Source organism: Canis aureus, chromosome X (genome assembly GCF_053574225.1).
Source record: "Canis aureus isolate CA01 chromosome X, VMU_Caureus_v.1.0, whole genome shotgun sequence".
NCBI classification, from domain to species: domain Eukaryota; kingdom Metazoa; phylum Chordata; class Mammalia; order Carnivora; family Canidae; genus Canis; species Canis aureus.
Window position 1 is genome coordinate 36,213,125 of NC_135649.1, and position 24,033 is coordinate 36,237,157.

General features: G+C 37.3%; 1 protein-coding gene across 8 annotated transcripts in view; it reads left to right on the forward strand.

The window, feature by feature from the left end:
- IL13RA2 (interleukin 13 receptor subunit alpha 2) overlaps positions 1-24,033 on the forward strand; it is a 107,021-nt gene that overhangs the window by 31,070 nt on the left and 51,918 nt on the right. For 2 of the 8 annotated variants that reach the window (XM_077889238.1, XM_077889236.1), the window contains exons 7-10: positions 1,079-1,224; positions 2,563-2,707; positions 17,215-17,330; positions 19,238-19,515. In XM_077889238.1, the coding sequence (XP_077745364.1) occupies positions 1,079-1,224; positions 2,563-2,707; positions 17,215-17,330; positions 19,238-19,315 (485 nt within the window). In that variant the 3' untranslated portion in view covers positions 19,316-19,515. Of the gene's footprint in view, positions 1-1,078; positions 1,225-2,562; positions 2,708-7,358; positions 7,481-10,174; positions 10,271-17,214; positions 17,331-18,110; positions 18,258-19,237; positions 19,536-24,033 lie in introns of those variants that run through there. The other 6 variants (XM_077889234.1, XM_077889233.1, XM_077889235.1 and 3 more) reach the window with 6 other exon arrangements.

Consider the following 24,033-nt stretch of genomic DNA (forward strand, 5'->3'; position numbering starts at 1 on the left):
TGTTTCTAGTTTAGGCCATTCACAACCACATGCAAGAGAAGAGATGGAGACAGAGATATAGAAAAATTTGTGGAAATGCAAAGCCAGAAAAATGAGGGCCAAAAGAGCATATGAAAAAACTCTTACTAAAAATAAAAGTACAGAGGGATGCCTGGGTGGCTCAGTGGTTGAGCGTCTGCGTTTGGCTCGGGGCATGATCCTGGAGTTCTGGTATCAAGTCCCAGGTCAGGCTCCCTACATGGAACCTGCTTCTCCCTCTGCCTGTGTCTCTGCCTCTCTGTCTGTGTCTCTCATGATTAATAAATAAAATCTTTTAAAAAAATAAAAAATAAAAAATAAAAGTACAGGAATAAGGAATTGAATGAAGAATAAGTCTTTTTAGGATTTTTATTTAGAATTTACAATTTATTCCACAGCCTCAAAGAGTTGGTCTGCTATAAAGTATTTTTGTCTAGCGTTAATGTTGGAGCAATTATAGAATCACTTATCCCGATATCTCAATAAGCAAATGGTTGGATATTCTGAGTCTGAGTTCCTAGTTCTAACAGTTATAATAATGACAGGTTTCAGAGTCTGCTATACCTGGATTTGAATCTTGGATTTACCACTTTCTAGCTGTATGACTTTGGGCAAGTTATGTTTAATGTCTGTTTCAATGTCCTTATCAGTAAAATGAGGATAATAGAGGATACGTCATAGGTTTCTTGTGAGACATGAGTGAGTTTATGTGACATCCCTGGTTTGGTGCCTGACACATCATAAGCTTTAAATGAGAGTTAGCTATTGATAAAATAGTAGTAGTAATGGTTGTGACAGTTGTTCCTAATGCAAGCAAGTGGAAAAATGACTGTAATGATTTGGATCTTCTAACTTTTCCCTTGGACTTAAATATTTGTGAATATGTAACTTATCAAAATTTAATTTCCAAAATAACCAAGTTTCTCAATAAACTAATCTTGGTTTTGAACCACTCTATTTATCTTAGAGGCTTCTCTTACTAGGTGTTCCTAGCTTTTTATAATAGCTACTGCTAAACTTAATAACTTCCATGTTGAAATGGCTTCTTTTTGCTTTTTAGTTAAACCTATGCCACCAGACTACCTTAGTCTTACTGTGAAGAATTCAGAGGAAATTAACCTGAAATGGAACATGCCTAAAGGACCCATTCCAGCCAAATGTTTCATTTATGAAATTGAATTCACAGAAGATGGTACTACTTGGGTGGTATGAACATTGCATTTATTTGGGGAAATCATAAACATAACCTTTTTTAAATTTTATTTTTTAAACATAGCCTTTTTAATAAAATAAGCAAACATGAGAACCAAAATCAGTTTCTATCTATATGAGGAATAGAATGACATATATCTTAATTTCCAGAAAACCATATAATTTAGGAGACAAAAGAAAGATTCTTGCTTATAGTCTGAAAGCATAATTAATGATACCAATTTTAAAGCTACATTAGGACTTCAGAGATAATATTGTCATTTGTTTCTAATAATGTGCCAATAAATTAAAGTTGCCAAGTGCAAGTGTGAGATGGATTTGATGAAGCCTTAGGTGAGAAGAAAAGAAAAGAAAAAGGAAAACCACTTCTTGAGGAACAAACATCAGGTCAGAATTAGGCTCTGACAGGGCTACTTGCATTGCTTATAATGCAGAAGAGGGGCTGGCGGTGGGGGGTAGGTAATGATTAAAGACTCATTACCACCCAGCGACAACACTGTGATGATGCCTTTAGCCCCACATTGCTTTTGTTAATTTTATTCACTGATTTCCAACTTAGGAAGTGATGGAGACATGTAGGTGAGCCATTAGTTCTAATCAATTTCATATACAGATGAGGAAACTGGGAGCTGAATTGATTTACAAATTACCCAGTTATTCCCGGTCCACTATATTATGCTGGTTCCCAAGAAGTTACAACAAAAGAGAAGCTGTTATTTTGGATGAGAATCACTGTTCAGTTCTTTGAAAAGCAAAACTGAGCAATTTTTTTTTTCTCCATTAAGATCATTCAGCCTTGTGTATTCTCATATCTGAAGAAGTTTCATGCTAAGCCCTGAGCACTATTACACAGCTTTTGTGGCAGTAAATCAAAATAAGAATAAAGAGGAAAAAAGGCTTTATGTGTATGAACTCTATAGTTCCCATAGAAATATCATTCACATGATGGCTCTTTTTGTTAACAGTATATGTGGCATTTTCCAGTTTATGGAATCTGAGAAATTTAACACTAATCCAAATACTGGTATTATTAACACTTAAAGACATCTAGGCATTTTGCCCTGTCACACATGCCCTTTACTACAGGTGATCCATTATCCATTATAATAGAAAAAATTTATAATATAGATAAGGAAGGGAAGAAAAAACTGAAAAAAAACCCCCACCATACAGAGAGATAATCACTGTCAAGATTTTGGTATATACCTTTCTAGTCATTTGATATGTATATTTTATGCAACAAAATTCACTATGAAAGTGACAAATCAAATGGGATCTATCTAGCTACAATTAGATCAAATGATGGCATCTTATTTTTCACTTGGTTTTCAGACTACCACAGTTGAGAATGAGATACAAATCACAAGAACATCAAATGAAAGCCAAAAATTATGCTTTTTGGTAAGAAGTAAAGTGAATATTTATTGCTCAGATGATGGAATCTGGAGTGAGTGGAGTGATGAACAATGCTGGAAAGGTATGAGTTAAGAACAGTAACTAAATAGCTATTTGCTAGCAAATTTATTTTCTTTCAGTATATTTTGTAATTGTGGAAATCAAATGCTCTTGCATATAGTCTATAAATAGAAAATAAATTAGCAAGCACCTCAAAAATAGATTTATAGAAAATCTAATATTCAGTTTTAACTAGGAGTAAACGAGTTTATTTAAGAATCTCATAGAGGCCTCGTGGCGCAACGGTAGCGCGTCTGACTCCAAGAACCTTTTTTGTTTTAATAATAAATTTATTTTTTATTGGTGTTCAATTTGCCAACATACAGAATAACACCCAGTGCTCATCCCTTCAAGTGCCTCCGTCAGTGCCACCCAGTCACCCCCACCCCCACCCCCGCCCTCCTCCCCTTCCACCACTCCTAGTTCGTTTCCCAGAGTTAGGTGACTCCAAGAATCTTATAGTTGTTTCATGAACATTCTTATTTTTCTGGCTGTTGGTAAAGAGAATATGCTAGTTCTTTTTTTGGGAAGCACATTTTATTCAATATTTTTCTAGGCTCTGAATTCTCAAGAGAACAGAAATCTTAAAGCAAGGATAGGGTCATCATAAACTTGTTTTTGAATGTGTAGTACTGTGCATTTTTAAAATTAACATACCATCATTAGTAAAAACATATTCCATTCACTTCCAATTCTGATTTAAAGTGACTTATGATGGGGTGCCTGGGTGGCTCAGTTGGTTAAGCATCTGCCTTCAGCTCAGGTCATGATCCCAGGGTCCTTGGATCCAGCCTTATGTTGGGCCCACTACTCAGTGGGGAGTCTGCTTCTCCCTCTGCTGCTCCCCTTGCTCATGCTCACTCTCTCTCATATAAATAAAATCTTTAAGAAAATAAAATTTAAAAATAGTGACTTATGATAAAAAAAGATAAATTAAATAATAATATAAACTAAAAAAGCCTTGAGAGTGATGCAAAATTTTTTTTTAAAAAATCTTTATTTATGATAGTCACAGAGAGAGAGAGAGAGAGAGAGAGAGAGAGATTGAGAGGCAAACATAGGCAGAGGGAGAAGCAGGCTCCATGCACCAGGAGCCCGATGTGGGATTTGATCCCGGGTCTCTAGGATCGCGCCCTGGGCCAAAGGCAGGCGCCAAACCGCTGTGCCACTCAGGGATCCCGATGCAAAATATTATTATGCTTTATAGCATACTAGCTTTATCAACAGAAATTACTAATAATTGTTCAAAAGTGAAGGAAATTAACTCAGCATTGCTCTTTTAGGTATATAGATCTGTAAATACATATATGGATATAGATACATATAGATACTAGTGTCTGTCAATCATTCATCTCTTTTCCTATTGTTCCATTATAATAGAATCCCTGTTTGTTACCCTATTATATCGATATAATATATCGTTCTCTTTCATTCATCAAATATTTATAAAACACCTAATATGTGTCAGATTTTTTCAGGCATTGGAGACTCTGGAACTGACACTGAGAAAATCATGCCCTAAATTGTATCTTATCATTAGTCAGTGCATAGTTTAAAGTGGATACGGTTTTTTGCCACATGCTCAAAATAATACATCCTTTAGTGTATATTACATACAATCTTAACTGCAATATTGATGACTGAGATTTCTTTTGCCCTGAGGGATATCTCTTGGTAGACTCTTAATCATTGAGATTAGGAACAAAGAATTTCCTGAGACACATGTAGTTCTTAGCTCTTTAGGAGATTTCCTTATTGATGTTTCAAGCAATAGAAATATAGGACAATACTTTTTTATGGAAATGAAAATAGATCTTCTTTAGGATTGACTCTGCATGTAGGGAAAGCAACTTGAACCTCCAGAAAGAAGCCTGCTTTCCCACTGTTAATTTTGTATGCCAGAAAGCTTACAGTATTAGTCATTTCTCTGGATTATATCCTTGCATATCTTAGCTGAACATATGAATTTGTTAATTTTTTATTTTTTTATTTTTTATTTATTTATTTTTTTTTGAATTTGTTAATTTTTTAGTAGAAAATAAGATCCTGGGCAGCCCCGGTGGTTCAGCGGTTTAGTGCTGCCTGCAAGCCGGGGTGTGATACTGGAGTCCCGGGATCGAGTCCCACATTGGGCTCCCTGCGTGGAGCCTGCTTCTCCCTCTGCCTGTGTCTCTGCCTCTCTCTCTCTCTGTCATGAATAAATAAATAAAATCTTAAAAAAAAAAGAAAAGAAAAGAAAAAATCCTAAGGGAACAGGACAAAGAAAAAGGTGGATTTGAGGGTAGGTTTGAGTGTAGGTAATGGACCTCGGATTCAAGATGCTCTGTAGTCCTTCAAAATGAATGGAAGATACTGGTTTTGGAAGGACAAGGCTTGTCTACTTTTTAAATTTGTCTAATGATTGCTCATTTCTTGCAATGCAAAAGAACCATTAATGCTTTATGCTGAAAGAAAAGAAAAACAACCTCATCTCATTTAGTCTCTAAAATGTTAGACAACTTTAAAAACATGACTTTTACGGGAACCTGGGTGGCTCAGTTGGTTAAGTGTCTGCCTTCTGCTCATGTCATGATCCTGGGGTCCTGGGATGAAGCCCTGTATCAAGCTCCTTGTTTAGCAGGGAGCCTGCTACCCCCACTGCTAGTGGGCCTCTTGCTCCCTCTCTCTGTGTCAAATAAATAAATAAAATCTTAAAAAAAAAAAAAAAAAAGACCTTTAGGGCAGCCTGGGTGGCTCAGCGGTTTAGTGCCCCCTTCAGTCCAGGGCCTGATCTTGGAGACCCGGGATCGAGTCCCACATCAGGCTCCCTGTATGGAGCCTGCTTCTCCCTCTGCCTGTGTCTCTGCCTCTCTCTCTCTCTCTCTCTGTCTCTCATAAATAAATAAATACAATCTTAAAAAAAAAAATGACCTTTAAAGACCAACTCCATTGGGACACCTGGGTGGCTTAGTGGTTGAGCATCTGCCTTCGGCTCATGGGCTGATCCCAGGGTTTTGGGATGGAGTCCCACATCAAGCTCCTTGCAGAGAGCCTGCTTCTGCTTTTCCCTCTGCCTGTGTCTCAGCCTCTCTGTGTATCTCTCATGAATAAACAAAATCTTTAAAAAATAAATAAATAAAGACTAGCTCCATTATTCACACAGGGACTTTTTTAAAAAAATTTTTCCTTAAGTAATTTTTTTTTCAAATGATTTTTTAAATTTTTTTAATACATTTATTTCTTATTGGTGTTCAATTTACCAACATACAGAATAACACCCAGTGCTAATCCCATCAAGTGCCCCCCTCAGTGCCCGTCACCCACTCATCCCCACCCCCCCGCCCTCCTCCCCTTCCACCACCCCTAGTTTGTTTCCCAGAGTTAGGAGTCTTTATGTTCTGTCTCCCTTTCTGATATTTCCCACACATTTCTTCTCTTCCCTTATATTCCCTTTCACTATTATTTATATTCCCCAAATGAATGAGAACATATAATGTTTGTCCTTCTCCGATTGACTTACTTCACTCAGCATAATACCCTCCAGTTCCATCCACGTCAAAGCAAATGGTGGGTATTTGTCGTTTCTAATGGCTGAGTAATATTCCATTGTATACCTAAACCACATCTTCTTTTTTTTTTTTATAAATTTTTATTTATTTATGATAGTCACACAGAGAGAGAGAGAGAGAGAGGCAGAGATACAGGCAGAGGGAGAAGCAGGCTCCATGCACCAGGAGCCTGATGTGGGATTCGATCCCGGGTCTCCAGGATCACGCCCTGGGCCAAAGGCAGGCGCCAAACCGCTGCGCCACCCAGGGATCCCCACATCTTCTTTATCCATTCATCTTTCGATGGACACCGAGGCTCCATCAATAGCCACAGTTTGGCTATTGTGGACATTGCTGCTAGAAACATCGGGGTGCAGGTGTCCCTGCGTTTCATTGCATCTGTATCTTTGGGGTAAATCCCCAACAGTGCAATTGCTGGGTCGTAGGGCAGGTCTATTTTTAACTCTTTGAGGAACCTCCACACAGTTTTCCAGAGTGGCTGCACCAGTTCACATTCCCACCAACAGTGCAAGAGGGTTCCCTTTGCTCCGCATCCTCTCCAACATTTGTGGTTTCCTGCCTTGTTAATTTTCCCCATTCTCACTGGTGTGACGTGGTATCTCATTGTGGTTTTGATTTGTATTTCCCTGATGGCAAGTGATGCAGAGCATTTTCTCATGTGCATGTTGGCCACGTCTATGTCTTCCTCTGTGAGATTTTTCTTCAAGTCTTTTGCCCGTTTCATGATTGGATCGTTTGTTTATTTGGTGTTGAGTTTAAGAAGTTCTTTATAGATCTTGGAAACTAGCCCTTTATCTGATATGTCATTTGCAAATATCTTCTCCCATTCTGTGGGTTGTCTTTTAGTTTTGTTGACTGTATCCTTTGCTGTGCAAAAGCTTCTTATCTTGATGAAGTCCCAATAGTTCATTTTTGCTTTTGTTTCTTTTGCCTTCGTGGATGTATCTTGCAAGAAGTTACTGTGTCTGAGTTCAAAAAGGGTGTTGCCTGTGTTCTCCTCTAGGATTTTGATGGAATCTTGTCTCACATTTAGATCTTTCATCCATTTTGAGTTTATCTTTGTCACACAGGGACTTTTATAAAGACCAGTGTAGGGGAGGAAATATTTTTCTTCTACCCTTCTAGGTTCTTTGGCTGGTCTAATAATTAACTTGACACAAGACAGACCAACAGAAGCAAAACTAATTTTGTGTACAGCAACCTGTAAGAGTATGAGACTCAAGGGTAAGTAGAGCAGTCACTGCTTACTATATGCCATCATGAACTAAGGAATGGGATAGGGGCCTGGAGTTTCAAAGGGGAATAGAACTCACAGGACAATAAGAAGAGCAGCTGTTTCGTAATTAGATATTTGCCCTACCATGAAGATGGTTCATTGAGATGAATGTTTCTTTGGTAATAGACCAAAGTGACTCTCTGACTCAGGCCCACTATCTAAATTCTTTAGGTAGTTAAGAGAGAGGTAAATTTTTTTTCTAAAGACTGCTGGGTCTTGAATGTCTTCAGCTCAAAATAATCCACATGCCAAAGTGGCACATTTTGGTTCATGTATTCTGCTCCTTTTCAGTCTTGCCTTTGAAACTTTCCTAAGAAGTTTCTCAGCCCAGAGACAGTTTAATTAAGCAGTTGTGTCTCACTTTAAGAGTTGGTGATGTGGGCAGGCTCCAGAAGTTAGGTCTATAATGCAAGCAATCAGGTATTTAAGAAGAGGCACTTCTGTGGAAACAAACAAAAATGGTTAGTAATAGGGGCAGATTATGATTTCAGTTTCTGACTTCTTTGTTTTTTAAGATTTTATTTATTTATTTGAGAGAACAGGGGGGAGGGAGAGGCAGAGGGAGCCCCAGACTCCCCACTGAGCAGGGAGACTGTTGGGATGTGGGGCTTGATCCCAGGACCCTGACTTCTGAAGGCAACCAACCAGTCAAGAAGTTTTCTAGATGTACTGTTTAACTCATCTTTAGATGGACCAAGAGCAGGAAGTGGCAGTCTGATAGATTTTCCTAGTTTGCAGTTTGAATGTCTCTAGTGATCTTTCTCAGTAGCCCACACTGTTATAGGCACAAAGATTGTCTATAAATGAGCTGTTGTGGTGATTTCTTTGAAGTTTATATGAAGTTGTTTAGCTTTAGCTTGCATGGCTTCCAGAAAGGGGATTTTTTACTTCTCATTGATTCCATGTCAGAAGAGTGGAAGAACTTTGGAAATCTTAGTTTGGAGGGTTGTAGCCATATATGGAAGGAAACTAGAAGAGTTCAGTATATAGCCCATTTTATACATAGAAAAGAAAACCTCAGAGGTAATTAACAGTACAATAATTTGATATCCACAAAGGTGTATTACTAAAACAGTTTCCTTTCCATAGTCAACTCCAGTTTATAAAGAGAACCATAGTAAGACAAATGTGTTTGCAAAATCTAGTTTCAATAAACTTGACCTGATTATTTACATAAGTGCAACAAGAATAGTGATTGATGATGATATAGGCTCCTAAATCTGCTTTGCTGGAACTTTTCATAGGGAATCTCAGATTGGATTTTTAAAAGCCTTTGAAGGCTAAGAAGCCAAGCTGAATTCTTGTCATTAGACTTGGCTTACACTACCTATAGATTTGGGTGAATTTCTCTCTTCTTGAGGTTCCTCAGATTTTCTCACATTCCCGATCCTGCCAGGAAGTGACCTCACAAGAAGGCACCAGGCTGATTTTTTTCCAAGGGCTTAATTATTGCCCCCATAAAGCCCACCTTAATTCCTGAAGACTGGTGATATCTGGTTGAGTCTATGTAGATGTCTCTCAAATATGACATTCCAGTCAAAGCCCTAGTAATATAACCAATTTTTCAGTTGTGTCCTGTTAACAAGGAGAACAGCTTCTTATTAAACAAATATTGCCATGAAATAAGAATACTCACTCCAAATTCTGGAGGGATCAGGTAGGGAGGAAAGTTGTTCCATCTTCACAAAGATGCACTTTACCAAGTTGCTCTAAGATGTAGGTACTTAAGAGAAAAAAGTTTCCTTAAATCTGGAAAAAGAAACCATTAAAAAAAAAAAAAGCAAAGTTTCAAACAAAATATTTTAGAAATTATAATTACCCTCATCAGTTTCACTGAATGCCATGTGATTAATTCTCATTCTGCTTTAATCCAGGGTTTTCAGTAGTTCTGGAAATTCTTACTCTGTTCAATTTTATGATCTTAAAGTCAAAAGTGCTTTCCTTAAATCTTTTTGAAGATATAGTACTTTTCAAATACTTTTGAACACTTTTTCAAAAGTGTATGGGTAAAACAATAACTGTAAATAAAAAAAGTTTTAAAAAATACTTATTATTAAAGATCTGATGAAAATTCATTTCAATGGAAGTGACAAGGAAATTTGGTTTTAAGACATTTTAAGACAGTAACTGGAATTATGTCTAACAATCATTATACCAAACATGCCACATTTCTAGGAATTTCACATAATTTTGAAACACTTATATTACTAATATATCCACACAAATATAATCTAAGAAGCTTTAGCATCACTTATTTGACAATGCTTCCCATGTAATTTAACATAGCAAACTAGCCTAATTAGTTTGGTATCTCACTTTTTGTAAGGAGAGAGAACATAACTTTTGAGATGTTCCAGGGACTCTCTAGAAAATACCCAAGTTCTAAGTCAAAAGGACTTCATTTGGAATTTGATTATAGGAAATTTGTCAAAAATATAAAAAAGTTTGGACATGACTAAAAAAGGATCACATGTCACTATGAAACAATATTTATTTATTTGACCAAAGTGACAAAAGATTTCAAAGGCAAGTACAGAAGGTTACATGGTTATTAGTAAAACTTTGCTCTTTCAGTATTGAGGAGATTCAGTTTTCTTAACTGTCAAAGACCAGACATGAAGCTCAGGAAATTACTTTGATAAAACAGAAAATCTTTACTTTCTAGGCAGACTACTTAAAAGTTAAGGAAAAACCTTTGACAATCTCTTATCAATAGAAGACCAATAGTCCAAGAAAATTTTGTCCTTTTAACAGATAAAAGAAAATTAAGTTCCAGTTTTATGTAAGTACATTACTGATTTTAAAGCTTCATTTTATAACTCTTATAATAAATTAATTCTATTTTAGCTAACTTGAGCACAAAATGTAGGATTCTTTTTCTCTTTCTTTCTTCCCAATTTTCTTCTTTATTTTATTTTCTTCTATATTTTCTTCTTTCTTCTTCTGAAACAACCAGTTTCACTTTAGGATAAAACTACTTTCTTTTTCCTAAACAAAAAATACATCTCCATTCCTCATAACCTCTCTTACCAAAAATATATATTGTACTTTCCTTATATACAGAGATATTTTCCTTATTATTTCTAGCAGCTCTATTTTTTATTTAAAGATTTTATTTATTAATGCGATAACACAGAGAGAAAGGCAAAGACATAGACAGAGGGAGAAGCAGGCACCCTGCAGGGAGCCTGATGCGGGACTCGATCCCAGGACCCCAGGATCATGACTTGAGCCAAAGGCAAATGCTCAACCACTGATCCATGCAGGTGCCCCTCTAGAAGCTTTAATTACATTAATTAATTAGAATAATTAACCTTTAGAAATCTTAATTTATAGTGAAACTAAGAAGTAAGCAATTGTAAACTGTTATGCCAGTATTCTTTAGATTGGAAACTTTATGAATACATTTCATAATTTCTAGAAACATGTTTCTTCCCAATATAGTCTTTCAGTATGACACAAGACATGTTTATCAACAGACTCAAGTATCTTAGTTTCTTTGTAATAGTATGTTTTTTTAATTAATTTTTAAAAGATTTTTATTTATTTATTCATGAGAGACACAGAGAGAGAGGCAGAGACACAGGCAGAAGGAGAAGCAGGCTCCATGCAGGGAGTCTGATGTGGGACTCGATCCCGGGATTCCAGGATCATGCCCTGGGTGGAAGGTGGGCGCTAAACCGCTGAGCCACCCAGGGATCCCCCTGTAATAGTGTTTTTTTTTTTTTTTAAGATTTTATTTATTTATTCATGAGACACACACAGAGAGAGGCAGAGACACAGGCAGAGGGAGAAGCAGGCTTCATGCAGGAAGCCCGATATGGGACTTGATCCTGGGTCTCCAGGATCACACCCTGGGCTGAAGGCGGTGCTAAACCACTGAGCCACCTGGGCTGCCATGTAATAGTGTTTTAAATAAAAATTCAACTGTGTAAATTTGAAGATCTAATTGGCTTTATGTAAGATTTATAAATTGAGCAGCATCCCACTTAGCAAATAGGAAGGAGCTCTGAGGGGCTGTATGAAATGGAAGACTTTTATAGGCAGAATGGGGAAAATCATGGATTATTTTAGGCAAGGTCACCTTCCTTTATGGAATGAAAGGGGTCAAGGGTTTACCAATCACTTACCTTACTAGTGCTGATCAGGTAGTGCCAGACTGAATGGATAAAGGTCATGTCCCTGACAGAATGCTAAAATTGCAATTAAGTTATAGATTAAGTCTTAGTTTGCTGGTGCAGGGCTTAGCACAAGTGACTCTACTTTGAGCCTATTGTCTTTTTTTTTTTAACAAAAGGAAGAAAGAAGTAGATAAGCCTATGTTCAGTAATTAATGTTTTAGCATTTTATCTTATTTAAAAATGATCTTTATGACTATATTATGGTCATTTAACTTAGCAAAACTTTAAGGTTTTAGATTACCAAAAAGATTTAGGGAAACTAAAAATTTCACCTAAAACCTCTTATTTCATAAATATCTAATTCACTTGTTCTCAATCATTATGTTTAGATTACTCACAAAAACTTATTTTTTGATTACTCACAAAAACTTGATGAGACATTAAACAAAGTCAGACATCATCCCAAGCTATTTTTTCTTGCTGAAAAATTTTGTAAGAGATAACATAAACTCTTTTGAGGTTTAATAAGCCTTGGTAGAATAAAAGTATTATGTTTAATCCTTGTAACTCTAAAGACATGCCTGTTTTAATTAAACCAACAAATTTAATACCAAGTATTTTCCCAGTTCATGTAAACCTGAAATTCATTTGGGTTAGTTTCTATTATATTTCTGAGACTTCAGTTTATATAAATGTTTAATTTTCTTTATGTCAATTAAATAGAATTCTTTTACAAAGTAATTTTGGCAGCACTATTCAAAGGCAGACAAATACCATACAATACATATATATAAACACATATAAACAGAGGCACCTGGGTGGCTCAGTCAGTTAAGCATCTGACCTGTGCAGGTCATGAGCTCAGGGGCCTGGGATCAAACCCTGGTAGAGCTCCACATTCAGCAGGAAGTCTGCTTCTCCTTCTCCTTCTACCCCTCCCCCCACTTGTGAGTGCAGGCTCTCTCCCCTTAAAATAAATAAATCTTCAAAAAAATAAACACACATAAGCATACAGACAGACATAAACAGAGAACTTCTAGCTTCTATTTAAAAAATCACTGCCATTGAGTCAAGTACAATAATACAAATTAATATTTGTGAGAAGCATTCATCTAAGTTTCAAATGACCTTACCCTTTTTGTGTTCTTCTGATAAGAATTACTTCTCCCTGAATTTTGTACTTTAAAGAGATGACCTAGATAAAAGTTAACAATTACATCTCAAAGGCACAGGGAAAGAATGCATGTCCCTCTAACAGGACTTTGGTTTCCTAAAGCCAGAATTTTTACAATACTTTCAAGCCTTTAGAAATAGAGGAAATTTGGAGAGTGATAAGAAGGAATAAGTGAACTTTAAACTACCTCTACAGCTGCATTTCTAGTTTTGTAAAGATTTGTAAGGAAAAGACAGTTATTCTCAACTTATCAAAGAATTGGATTGTAGCCTAAGTGACATCATAGGTTGGTCCACCCATTCAAGTACCTTATCTTCAGTCTTTTTTATATCAGAGATCTTTGGAATGTTTAGTAAATCCTTTTACAAAGGCTTCAGAAGGTTTTTCTTTCTGGGTGCATTATTTCATTTTAGCTTAGGGAAAGAGGCCTAAAAAAAATTTCTTTCAGGCTCTGTATATCAGCTTTCAATTTCTGACCAACTTCTGATCTACTAAAAAATTCTTTAGAATATCTTGTCAGTTTTCATCTAGGACAAACAGTATTTCTGGCAGTACTTAACAACCCCCACTTGAGTATAAGAGGGGCCCCAAAGAGGATGCAAAGGTTACTACCTTCCCAAGATCCAGAGTCACTCCCAAAGATAGCCAAAAGAAAGAATCAACCACCTGCATGTCCCAAGCAGGCAGGAGTCCAAGCTTGGTTCTTGGAAACAAAACAAGACAAGCAAGAAGGCATATAGCCATCTCCGGGAGAAAAAGGATCAATAACCAATGGGTCTGGATTTGGAAAGGAAGAGACAATGTGAAATTTCATTTTCCTCTCTTGATTGAGCACTATGGACAGATTTGTGAGAGCTAACTCTGGTAAAGAATTCTCACCCTTTGCTGGCTTCTGCCAGTTTTCCCAGGATGCCCTTTGCAGGCTCCAGTATTTGGCAAGGTTTTTAATTAATTTTAGTTTTCATTTCCCTTGGCTGTTTAAGGGAATAACGTAGTAGCAGTTTACCAGAAAATCCCTCAGAGTCTCATGAACTTTGGGAGGGGCCCATACGGGAACTCTCCTTTAAGGACAGATGTGAGGGCATTTGAGTTGATGTTGAAGAATTTGCAGAAGGCGTTTGTAAAGTCTGTATAAAGCTTTCAAGCAAAGGCCTTTCTGAGTGTACTATTTAAACTTGGAACAATTCACCTTTGTTGTGGGGTTGGAGGGAAGCATCTCCTGTTGCTTCTATCAGCCCCTGAACATTGGCCTTCAGCTGATCATTTGTAGGAAGGCCTAGGAGAAATTCTGATCTGTTTCTTCTGGAGGGGGGCAGTTTTCTCAGGGAGCCATAGGATTTACCGCTTATTTTTAATTTTTTAAAAAGATTTATTTATTTGAGAAAGAGAGAGAGCAAGTGCATAAGTGGAGGAAGAGGCAGAAGGAGGAGAGGCAGACTCCCCACTGAGCAGAGAGCCTGATTTGGGGCAGGATCCCAGGACCCTGAGATCACGACCTGAGCTGAAGGCAGATACCCAACTGACTAAGCCACCTAGGCGCCCCATGATTTGTCTTTTACTGCAATATACCTACGGGTAGGAAGAATACCCCTTAGCATCTAATAAGGTCCTTGTGAGTGACAGGTTGAATGACCACTGATCTTTCCAACTCCTCTCTAAATTGGTATGATCTTCTGAAAGTGGCGATAAAGGGGCTTTATAATTTAAAAGATTTGCTGCTGTCCATGAGACATGAATTCTTTGTAATGAGGGTCCAGAATATACCTGGAAAGGAAATTGTATGGAAAGACCTGAAGCTGGTAGAGCCTGATTAAAAATCCCTGGAAAGTAGGGGGAATTATAAGGAATAGCAAAGGGACCCCCACCACCCTTCTTGGGTGCTTCTGCTAAAATCCCTTCCTATCTTTCAGCATTTACACAAGTAACCCATATACCCTGGTCCTGGAGATCAGGCAAGAGTGTTCTCTGTATATGTTATAAGAAAAGAGAAGCTGAACTAGGCAAATGGAGCCAGATTTTGAAAAGGGGAATTTACACTAGATGTAGACTTTTAATTTTTTTTCTAATTTTTGTTCCTTAATCTTGTTAAGGGAATCCCTAAGGCTAGCCATTATATTTTTTTATGTCCCATTTTTAATTGAGTTTTTCCACAGGTGTCAATAGGATGAGTGCTCTCTAAAAATATTTCAATCTAGAAGTCCAATTCAAAATATCCATTGTCTGGCCATTGATAAGTAGGATCTATTAATCTCAAAAGTGACTCAAACCAGTAAGGTACCCCAAAGGAGAGTGCAAAAGATGCAGCCCTCACAAGATCCAGCCTAAGAAAACAGAGACCTTTATTATCACAATGAGACCATGAAGGTTGAAATGACAAAAGGGCCCTCATGGGCTGAGACCCCTTATGACAAAATTCCCCTGACAGCTGCCAGAGTCAAACAAAGAAACCTCACTCTAGACCTAGTTTAGCCTAAGTTCTGGTTTTTAAGGTGGACCTAGGCCTAATTCCAGTCAGCTCAGATCCACAGCCTGTCACAGCTGTCTACCAAATGCATACTGGTACATACACTCTTTGGTTGGCAGAATATCCTCACTGGCCATAAAGCCAAGCTCTCAAGTTCTAGAAAGGGACAAAGGGAAACAGAGGAAAAGGATCAATAGAAACCAAAAGTACTAATATCAAATCTTTACCAGATGTACTATACCTAAGGACCTTGTTCCATAAATATTTTCTCCTGCTAATCTAAATTTAGAAAAAGAGGGGGCACCTGAGTGGCTCAGTGGTTAAGCATCTGCCTTTGGCTCAGGTCATGATTCCAGGATCCTGGGATCGAGTCCCATATCAGTTGTTCTCTGCAGGGAGCCTGCTTCTCCCTCTGCTTATGTCTCTGCCTCTCTCTCTGTGTCTCTCATGAATAAATAAATAAAATCTTAAAAAAAATAAATTTAGAAAAAGAAAAGGACTCTCACCACTCTTGCTTTCATGAGACTGTAGGCAGAGATCCAGGAGACTGACATAAGAATTCTTACTGGTCAGTTAAAGTTTATCCTGCTGAATACACCACTGTTGTGGAGGAAAAATGTTCCTTTTACTCTTCTAGATTCTTTGGCTGCTCTACTAATTAAAATAACATAAGACAGATTAACAATTAAACAAAATTAATTTCATAGGTACAGGGGCCCCATGGAAATATGAGACCTAAGGGCAAGTAGAGCAGTTGAGGCTTATATTCCATCATGAGCTAAGGAGTAGGATTGGGGCCTGGGACTTCAAAGGGGGAGAAAGATTAATTCACAGAACAATAAGAAGAGATGTTTGGTACAGTAGTCCCCCCTCTTATCTACAGGGGATAAGTTCTAAAACTCCCAGTGGTTGCCTAAAACCCTATGTAAATTGTTTTTTCCTATATCGTCTATGGTAAAGTTTAATTTATAAGTAGGCACAGTAAGAAATTAATAGCAATAACTAACAAATAGAACAGTTATAACAACTGTGATAAAAGCTATGTGAATGTGGTCTTTTGAAATACCTTATACTCACTCTTCTTTTTGTGATGATGTGAGATGATAAAATGCCTAAGTGATGAGATAAAGTGAGGTGAATGATGTAGGCATTATGACATAGCATTAGGCTACTATTGATCTTCTGATGGTACATCAGAAGGAGAATCATCTGCTTCTGGACTATAGTTGACCACGCATAACTGAAACCATGGATGAGAATGTGTGTATGTCGGGGGTGGGGGAGCTACTATTGTAATTAGATGTTTGCCCTGCCGTACAGATAGGTCATTAAAAGTTGTCTCTGGTAATAGTTCTCTCAGACCAGGTCCCCAAATCTAAATTCTTTTATGTAATTAAGGGAAAGGTAAACATTTTTCTTGAGTTTGCTGGGTTTCGATTGCCCTCAGCTCAAAATAATCCCCACACCAAAGTGTCAAATTTTCTGATCATGTATTCTGCTACCTGTCACCAGCTCTTGCTCACTATATAGCTTTATGTGATACAATATAAACCTTTGACTTAGTAAGAGTTAAGAGATACACAAGACCTATTTCTTTAATCACTTAACTAATATTTCATCATTTTGTTATGAAATTTCACAAGGTCAAATTTGAAATAAAATCATATCAGAAAATAAGAATTGAGCTTTGGGGAGTTGTTTTTCTAAGTGAAATGAAGAGAGATGTTACAGTTTAGTAAGGTAATTGTTTTATATACAAAGTACACAAATGAAAGGAATGCTATAGGCAAACAACTATGGTATCTATGCACTAGCAAATATGGCAGAAGTTACCAAGTTTTAGGTCAGCTCTTTACCAGTTACTGGTTTATTTATAAACAAATTCAGTTTCAAAAATAATTGTAAACATCTAACCCTTCCCCCTTTTTTGTGATTTTTAATCCTAGGTGACATATGGAAGGAAACCTTAGTATTTTTCTTGATACCATTTGCTTTTGTCTCAATATTTGTTTTGGTAATAACTTGCCTGCTTTTGTATAAGCAAAGGGCTTTACTGAAAACGGTAAGTTGTATAACAGTGTTTAGTTTGAGATAGTAGCTAACAAAAAATGTTCTGCATTTAGAACTGATGGACCTATGTTTTATAATTTTTTCTGTAAACTGTAGGTGTACAATTGATGTTGAATGGATTTTGATGTCTTCAGAAAATACAGTAGTTAAAAAAATTAACCCTATAAAGCTAAATTTGGAGGTGGATTTACGTTTTCTGAAATATAGGAACAACAAATGCTTTAGAATATGAAACACTATTTACTTCTAGATTAGGGAACAATATAAGGAAAGAGTTACAAGAGGAAAGCAGGATTGGGAGGAAGAAAAGAGTGGCTTAGACTGGATGTAGACTGAAATATATTACTAGTGTATCACAGGAAAAATCGCAAAAATTGAAAAAGATAGTGCCTGCCCTCTAAGAGCTCATACTCTAGTTGGGGGAGATAGAATCCATAAAAAATATAACCTGCACTGTGAGCTGTTTTTAGAGGATTCCTATTTGAGTTGTACAGATATTATAGAATAACGGAAGATGAAAGTCACTACGGATTGGTGGGCTTTAAGGAGAAATTGTGACTTGGTGAAAAATATCTTAATACCAGCTCTTTTAAAGATAGAGAAATTTGAATATGTATGAAATATTTCACTTTATTTCTCTGCTGAGTGCTTTTTTATTTTTTATTTTTGAATGCTTTTAAAAAATCTATTTCTCTGAGGTACTAATCTGAGTCGAAATAGTTTGTGTTATTAATGACTATTTCTTAATAATGGAGCTCTTTTTTAATTTCAGATCTTTCATACAAAAAAAGAAGTCTTTTCTCATCAAGACACATTCTGTTGACTCAGTAACTTTCAGTCTTATGGCCAGATGTTAAATATGAGTCTTATTAAACTGAAGCTTTTCCTCAAATATTGAATAAATCTTATTTTAAAAGCATTGTTGTATTTAAATAGGCTTTAGAATACTCAGACCCTCAACTAGTAGTACATTTTCTGGATCCTATTAATAGGATTTTTTCCTCATAAACACATGGTCAGAGTGCTACACATAGAGACGTCAAGGGTTGGGTTTGGTTCTATTCACTGATGTATTAATAGAACAATGTGATTTTATAACTTGCACTAAGCCAGAAATATTGTTGAATCTTAGAAGATGAGATTCTAATTTTTTTTTTAAACTGTACTTGGGATGAATGTATTCACCATAAGTAAAGTTGTTTGGCTTTATTTTTATTTTTATTAAAGATTTTATTTATTTATTCATGAGAGACACAGAGAGAGAGAGAGAGAGAGAGAGAGAGGCAGAGACACAGGCAGAGAGGGAAGCAGGCCCCATGCAGGGAACCCAATGTGGGACTGGATCCCAGGTCTCCAGAATCACGCCCGGGGCTAAAGGTGGCGCTAAACCACTGAGCCACCTGGGCTGCCCAGTTGTTTGGCTTTAAAAGTAACCTGAAGAGAGGATTAATAAGAAGCAAGAAGTTTTCGACACATTCATAGTCTAAACGTGCTTTACGGGATCCCTGGGTGGCGCAGTGGTTTAGCGCCCGCCTTTGGCCCAGGGCGCGATCCTGGAGACCCAGTATCGAATCCCACGTCAGGCTCCCTATATGGAGCCTGCTTCTCCCTCTGCCTATGTCTCTGCCTCTCTCTCTGTGTGTGTGTGACTATCATGAAAAAATAAATAAAATTAAAAAAAATAAAAATAAACGTGCTTTACATTTCATGAAAAAGATGGAAGAAATACAATGCGTAGGAGGCTGAAAATAATGAAATGAGTAAAGAAATCATATTTGAAAAATTCAGATGTCACAAATAAGCAGTAAAAGCTTGGGAGTTTTTACTCCTATACTAGTTGGCAGGCAGCATCTCCTACTTTCTGATGATGTGATTTTTTTTGTTTTTGTTTTTCTTAAGTTCAGGGACCAAAAGGCAGAAGCCTTTGAAATTACTAAGAAGCCTTTTAAAAGTACATCCACCTTTCAGACTAATTGACTATTGACTCCTGGGAGAGAATGTGACATCCTAAGTATAGAGAGTTGCTTTAAAACTTCGGGAATAGGGGCAGCCCGGGGCTCAGCGGTTTAGTGCTGCCTTCAGCCCGGGATGTGATCCTGCGTCAGGCTCCCTGCATGGAGCCTGCTTCTCCCTCTGCCTGTGTCTCTGCCTCTCTCTCTCTCTCTCTGTGTGTCTTTCATGAATAAATAAATAAAATCTTAAAAAAAAAATAAAATAAAACTTCGGGAATAATGACTTCTAGATTACAATCAAGAGCCTGGTTTTAGTTTAAACCAATTTCTGGGGCAGCCCAGGTGGCTCAGCGGTTTAGTGCTGCCTTCAGTCCAGGGCCTGATCCTGGAGACCTGGGATTGAGTCTCATGTCAGGCTCACTGCATGGAGCCTGCTTCTCCCTCTGCCTGTGTCTCTGCCTCTCTCTCTCTCTCTGTTTCTCATGAATGAATAAATAAATAAAATATTTTAAAAAAAACCAATTTCTGTTTAATATTGTTCAGGGTGTTTCTCTTCTCTGTGGTCCACAGACCAATAGAGTAGGGATTTCCTGGGAGTTTATTAGAAATGCAAAATCTCAGACCTCTCCCAAATCTACTCAATTAGCAGTCTGCATTTTAAGAACATCCCTGGTGATTCATCTGCATACTCAGTTTGAAAAGCACTGATATATAGGAGCATTTTAGAATGAAAAGGATTAAAATAATATAATGGAGAGATAAGCACATGAGCAGGGTAACCACAGCTTTGACTATTATTGGTAGTGATCATTTAAAAGAGGGAAAAGAGCTAAAACTGAGGTGTAGACCAGAATACCATCCTCTACTGTCACTTGTAATGCACCACTTCCCTAAGTAGAATTCTATCTTTGATAAAAATTAAAAATCCCATGGTAATATATAATATAATTAGCAAATTACTCTCAAACCAGCTTGCTAAAGATGTTTTTGATATGTTGAGAGGTGTTGGGGAGGAAGGAGGAATGTAGAGGAAAAAGGTCAAGGCTAGACCAGGAAATAAATGGCAATCAACCACATGAGTGGGTCTAGGGGAACTAGTATTTTAATTCCCCTCTTGAGAACATGCATAATAAGCTATACCAATCAAAAGATTTCTGGAATTCCTCCCATAAACCTAGGAGTCCCTACCAGAATTGCCCTAATAAACTGGATATGACAACAAAGTGACAACAAATCTGGACAAAAGGACAAAAGGTCTTGCAGAAGGACCCCTGGAACTCCTGGCCTGCTAGCTGTGTAGGTTTATTAACCTTTCAATAATGTGAGTCCAAATTTTCTGAAATTGAATTTTTAAAGTCTTTTTTTTTTTTTTTTGCATTATGATAGATTATAAGATATCAAATATTTCCCTGGTGCTTGGTATACAGACAATACCCTAAATCACATTCCCCCTCTCTTCCATCTGACTTCTGCCACCTAGGGCTGCCCTGTGCCTTCACTTAGAAGCCTCTCCCCTAGGACCTCCCAGAAACACCTTCAATCACCTTTATTGTTTTTAAAAGATTTATTTATTCATGAGAGACACAGAGAGAGAGGCAGAGAGAGGGAAAAGCAGGCTCCCCGCAAGGAGCCTGATGTGGGACTCCATCCCAGGACCCCAGGATCATGCCCTGAGCCAAAGGCAGATGCTCATCCACTGAGCCACCCAGGCGTCCCCTTTAATAACCTTTAAATGACACCTTTCATAGCAGGAGTTGCCAGATCCTACTCTGGGGTAAAAATGAGTGAACATGGCTTCATGAATATATGACCTGTGCAATTACATGGGTCCCTATGTTTGGGGGCTTGGAAGGGCCTAAAACATGATTATTTAGTGATCTACTGTCACCAATTTCAATTTCTTAATGTGTTTTGAAGAAGGAGTCCCATAATTTATTCTTCACTGTGCCTTATTAATGATATATCCACTCCTGCTTGCCAGCATCAGTTCTTATTAGATTGCTCAGGCTGTATGTACCACAAAAAAATCCATATCCCAGTTTATGACTATGATTTCTCCCCAGGAGAGGTTGGACACCAGCATTACTTGTCCTTCCCAGTTCTGGGTTGCAGAAGCTCTGTTCCTGGCAAGGGACATTTGAGGCTCCCTCCGTCCACCTAGCTCCCATTCCCAGGCACAGCAAGCTGAGAATACTGGACTCCAGTAAACTTCACTCCAGCTTCCATGTAGGGCTGAGGTCCTATGCTGGAAGGGACAAAGCAAGAAGACTAGAGATGCCCCTCCCCTTCCTGCCCTCCAGTCCAGCGTCTTGCTTATAAGGGGTGATACTGCAAGAGTGAAGGTTTCTGCCCCCATCTCTGGAGCAGTACTGAGAGCTTCAATTAGGAAGAGTCATACGAACAGAGAGTTCAGTAGCTCTCCCTAAAGGGGCTGACTATTTTTGGAAAAGAGACTGGAAAAGTTGGTTTATGGATGCTGTCAAAAAAAAATGCAGATTTAAAAAAAAAAAAATGCAGATTTTGCTGATGAGCAAACATACAAAAAGGCAGAAGAGGATAGAACTACGTGGGAGTAACGTTTCCCTATCTCACTGTCCTTAAGTTGGTATAAATTTGAAGTAGATCTGAGCAGTTAAGATATATACTGAAAGTCCTATTGTAACCAAGAAAATAAATTTTAAAAATAGTGAACAATTATTAACGTAATTGAAATACTACACTAAAAAAATATTCACTTACAAATGAAGACAATAAAGAGGAAAGGAATGAGAAAATAATATGAATCATAGGAAAAGCAAAAAGTAAAATGACAGTTGTAAAACCAGTCATATTAATAACAATAAAACTGTGAATTAGCTATGCTATTCAAAAAGCACACATTTTGAGACAGGATTTTTTTTTTAAGATTTATTTATTTATTCACGAGAGACACACACACACAGAGGGGCAGAGACGTAGGCAGAGGGAGAAGCAGGCTCCTTGCAGGGAGCCCGATGTGGGAATTGATCCCGGATCCTGGGATCACAACCTGAGCCGAAGGCAGGCGCCCAACCGCTGAGCCACCCAGGCATCCTTGAGACTGGATTTTAAAAAAGATCCAACTATCTACTATAAACAGGAGACTGATTTTAGATTTAAAGATATAGAGTTTTAAGTAAAATGACTGAAAAATATATACCACATAAACATCACCCAAAAAGTCACTAGGGATTGAGACATTTTATAATGATAAAAGAGTGATTCTATCAGGAAGATATAACAATTACACATTCATGTAACAAGACTGTCTAAAAATTCATGAAGAAAAAACCTGAATAGAATTAGAGAAATAGGGATGCCTGGGTGGCTCAGGGGTTGAACGTCTGCCTTCGGCCCAGGATGTGATCCTGGAGTCCCGGAATCGAGTCCCACATCGGGCTCCCTGCATGGAGCCTGCTTCTCTCTCTGCCTATGTCTCTGCCTCTCTCTGTGTCTCTCATGAATAAATAAATAAAATCTTAAAAAAAAGAATTAGAGAAATAGACAACTTAATCATAATAAACCTTAACCCACTTTTTAGAAAGAGATTTTATTTATTAGAGAGAGAGAGAGAGAGAGGACAAGTGGGGGGGGTTGGGGAATGGGGAGAGGCAGAAGCGGACTCCTTGCTGAGCACAGAGCCTGATGTGGGGCTGGATCACAGGACCGTGAGATCATGACCTGAGCCAAAGGAAGATACAACCGACTGAGCCACACAGGTGCCCCAATAATTCACTTTCAATGATAGAACAAGTAAGCAGAAGATCAACTAGGAAACAGAGAACTTGAACATAATATAAACCTGCTAGACCTAGCACATCTATAGAACAATTTATCCAACTGCAGCAGCATACACATTCTTAAGAGTACATGGAACATTATCCAGGATACACCATATGCTACGACATAAAACTAAACAAATTTAAAAGGATCTAAATCATTTGAAGTATGTTCTCTGAATATAATGTAATGAAATTAGAAAATAATAAAAAATAAATATTTAGAAATAGACAAATATGTAGAAATTAAATAACATACTCCTAAATACTCAGTGAGTCAAAGAAGGAATCACAAAGGAAAGTAGAAAATACATTGACAAGAATGAAAGCAGAAACACAACATACCTAACTTATGGGATCCAACCAAAACAGTATTTAGCAGGAAATTTATAGCTATAAATTCATATATTAAAAAAGAAGAAAAAAATCTATAAAGTAACATAAGACACTAGAAAAGGAGAACAAACTCAACCCAAAATAAGCAGAAGATAGTATATAATAAAAACAAGAGCAAATAAATGAAATAGAGAATAGAAAAACAGATAATCAATAAACCAAAACATGGCTGCCAATATATTGACAAACCTTTAGCTATATTAATAAAAGGGAGAGAGAAGATTCATATTACTAAAATTAGGAATGAAAAGGAGAAATTACTACTAATTTTAGAGAAATAAAAATTATTGTAAGGAAATATCATGCCACAAATTAGAAAACTTAGATGAAATGGACAAATTTCTAGAAAGACACAAATGACCAAAATTGACTCAAGAAGAAATAGAAGATCTGAATAATAAAGAAAATAAATAGAATCAGTAACTTTTAAACTTCTCCACACAACAGCCTAGGCCCAGATGGCCTCCCTGGTTAATTATACCAAATATTTAAACAAGAATTCATGTCGGTTCTCCACAAACTCATTCTAAATGTAGATGAGGAAGAAACA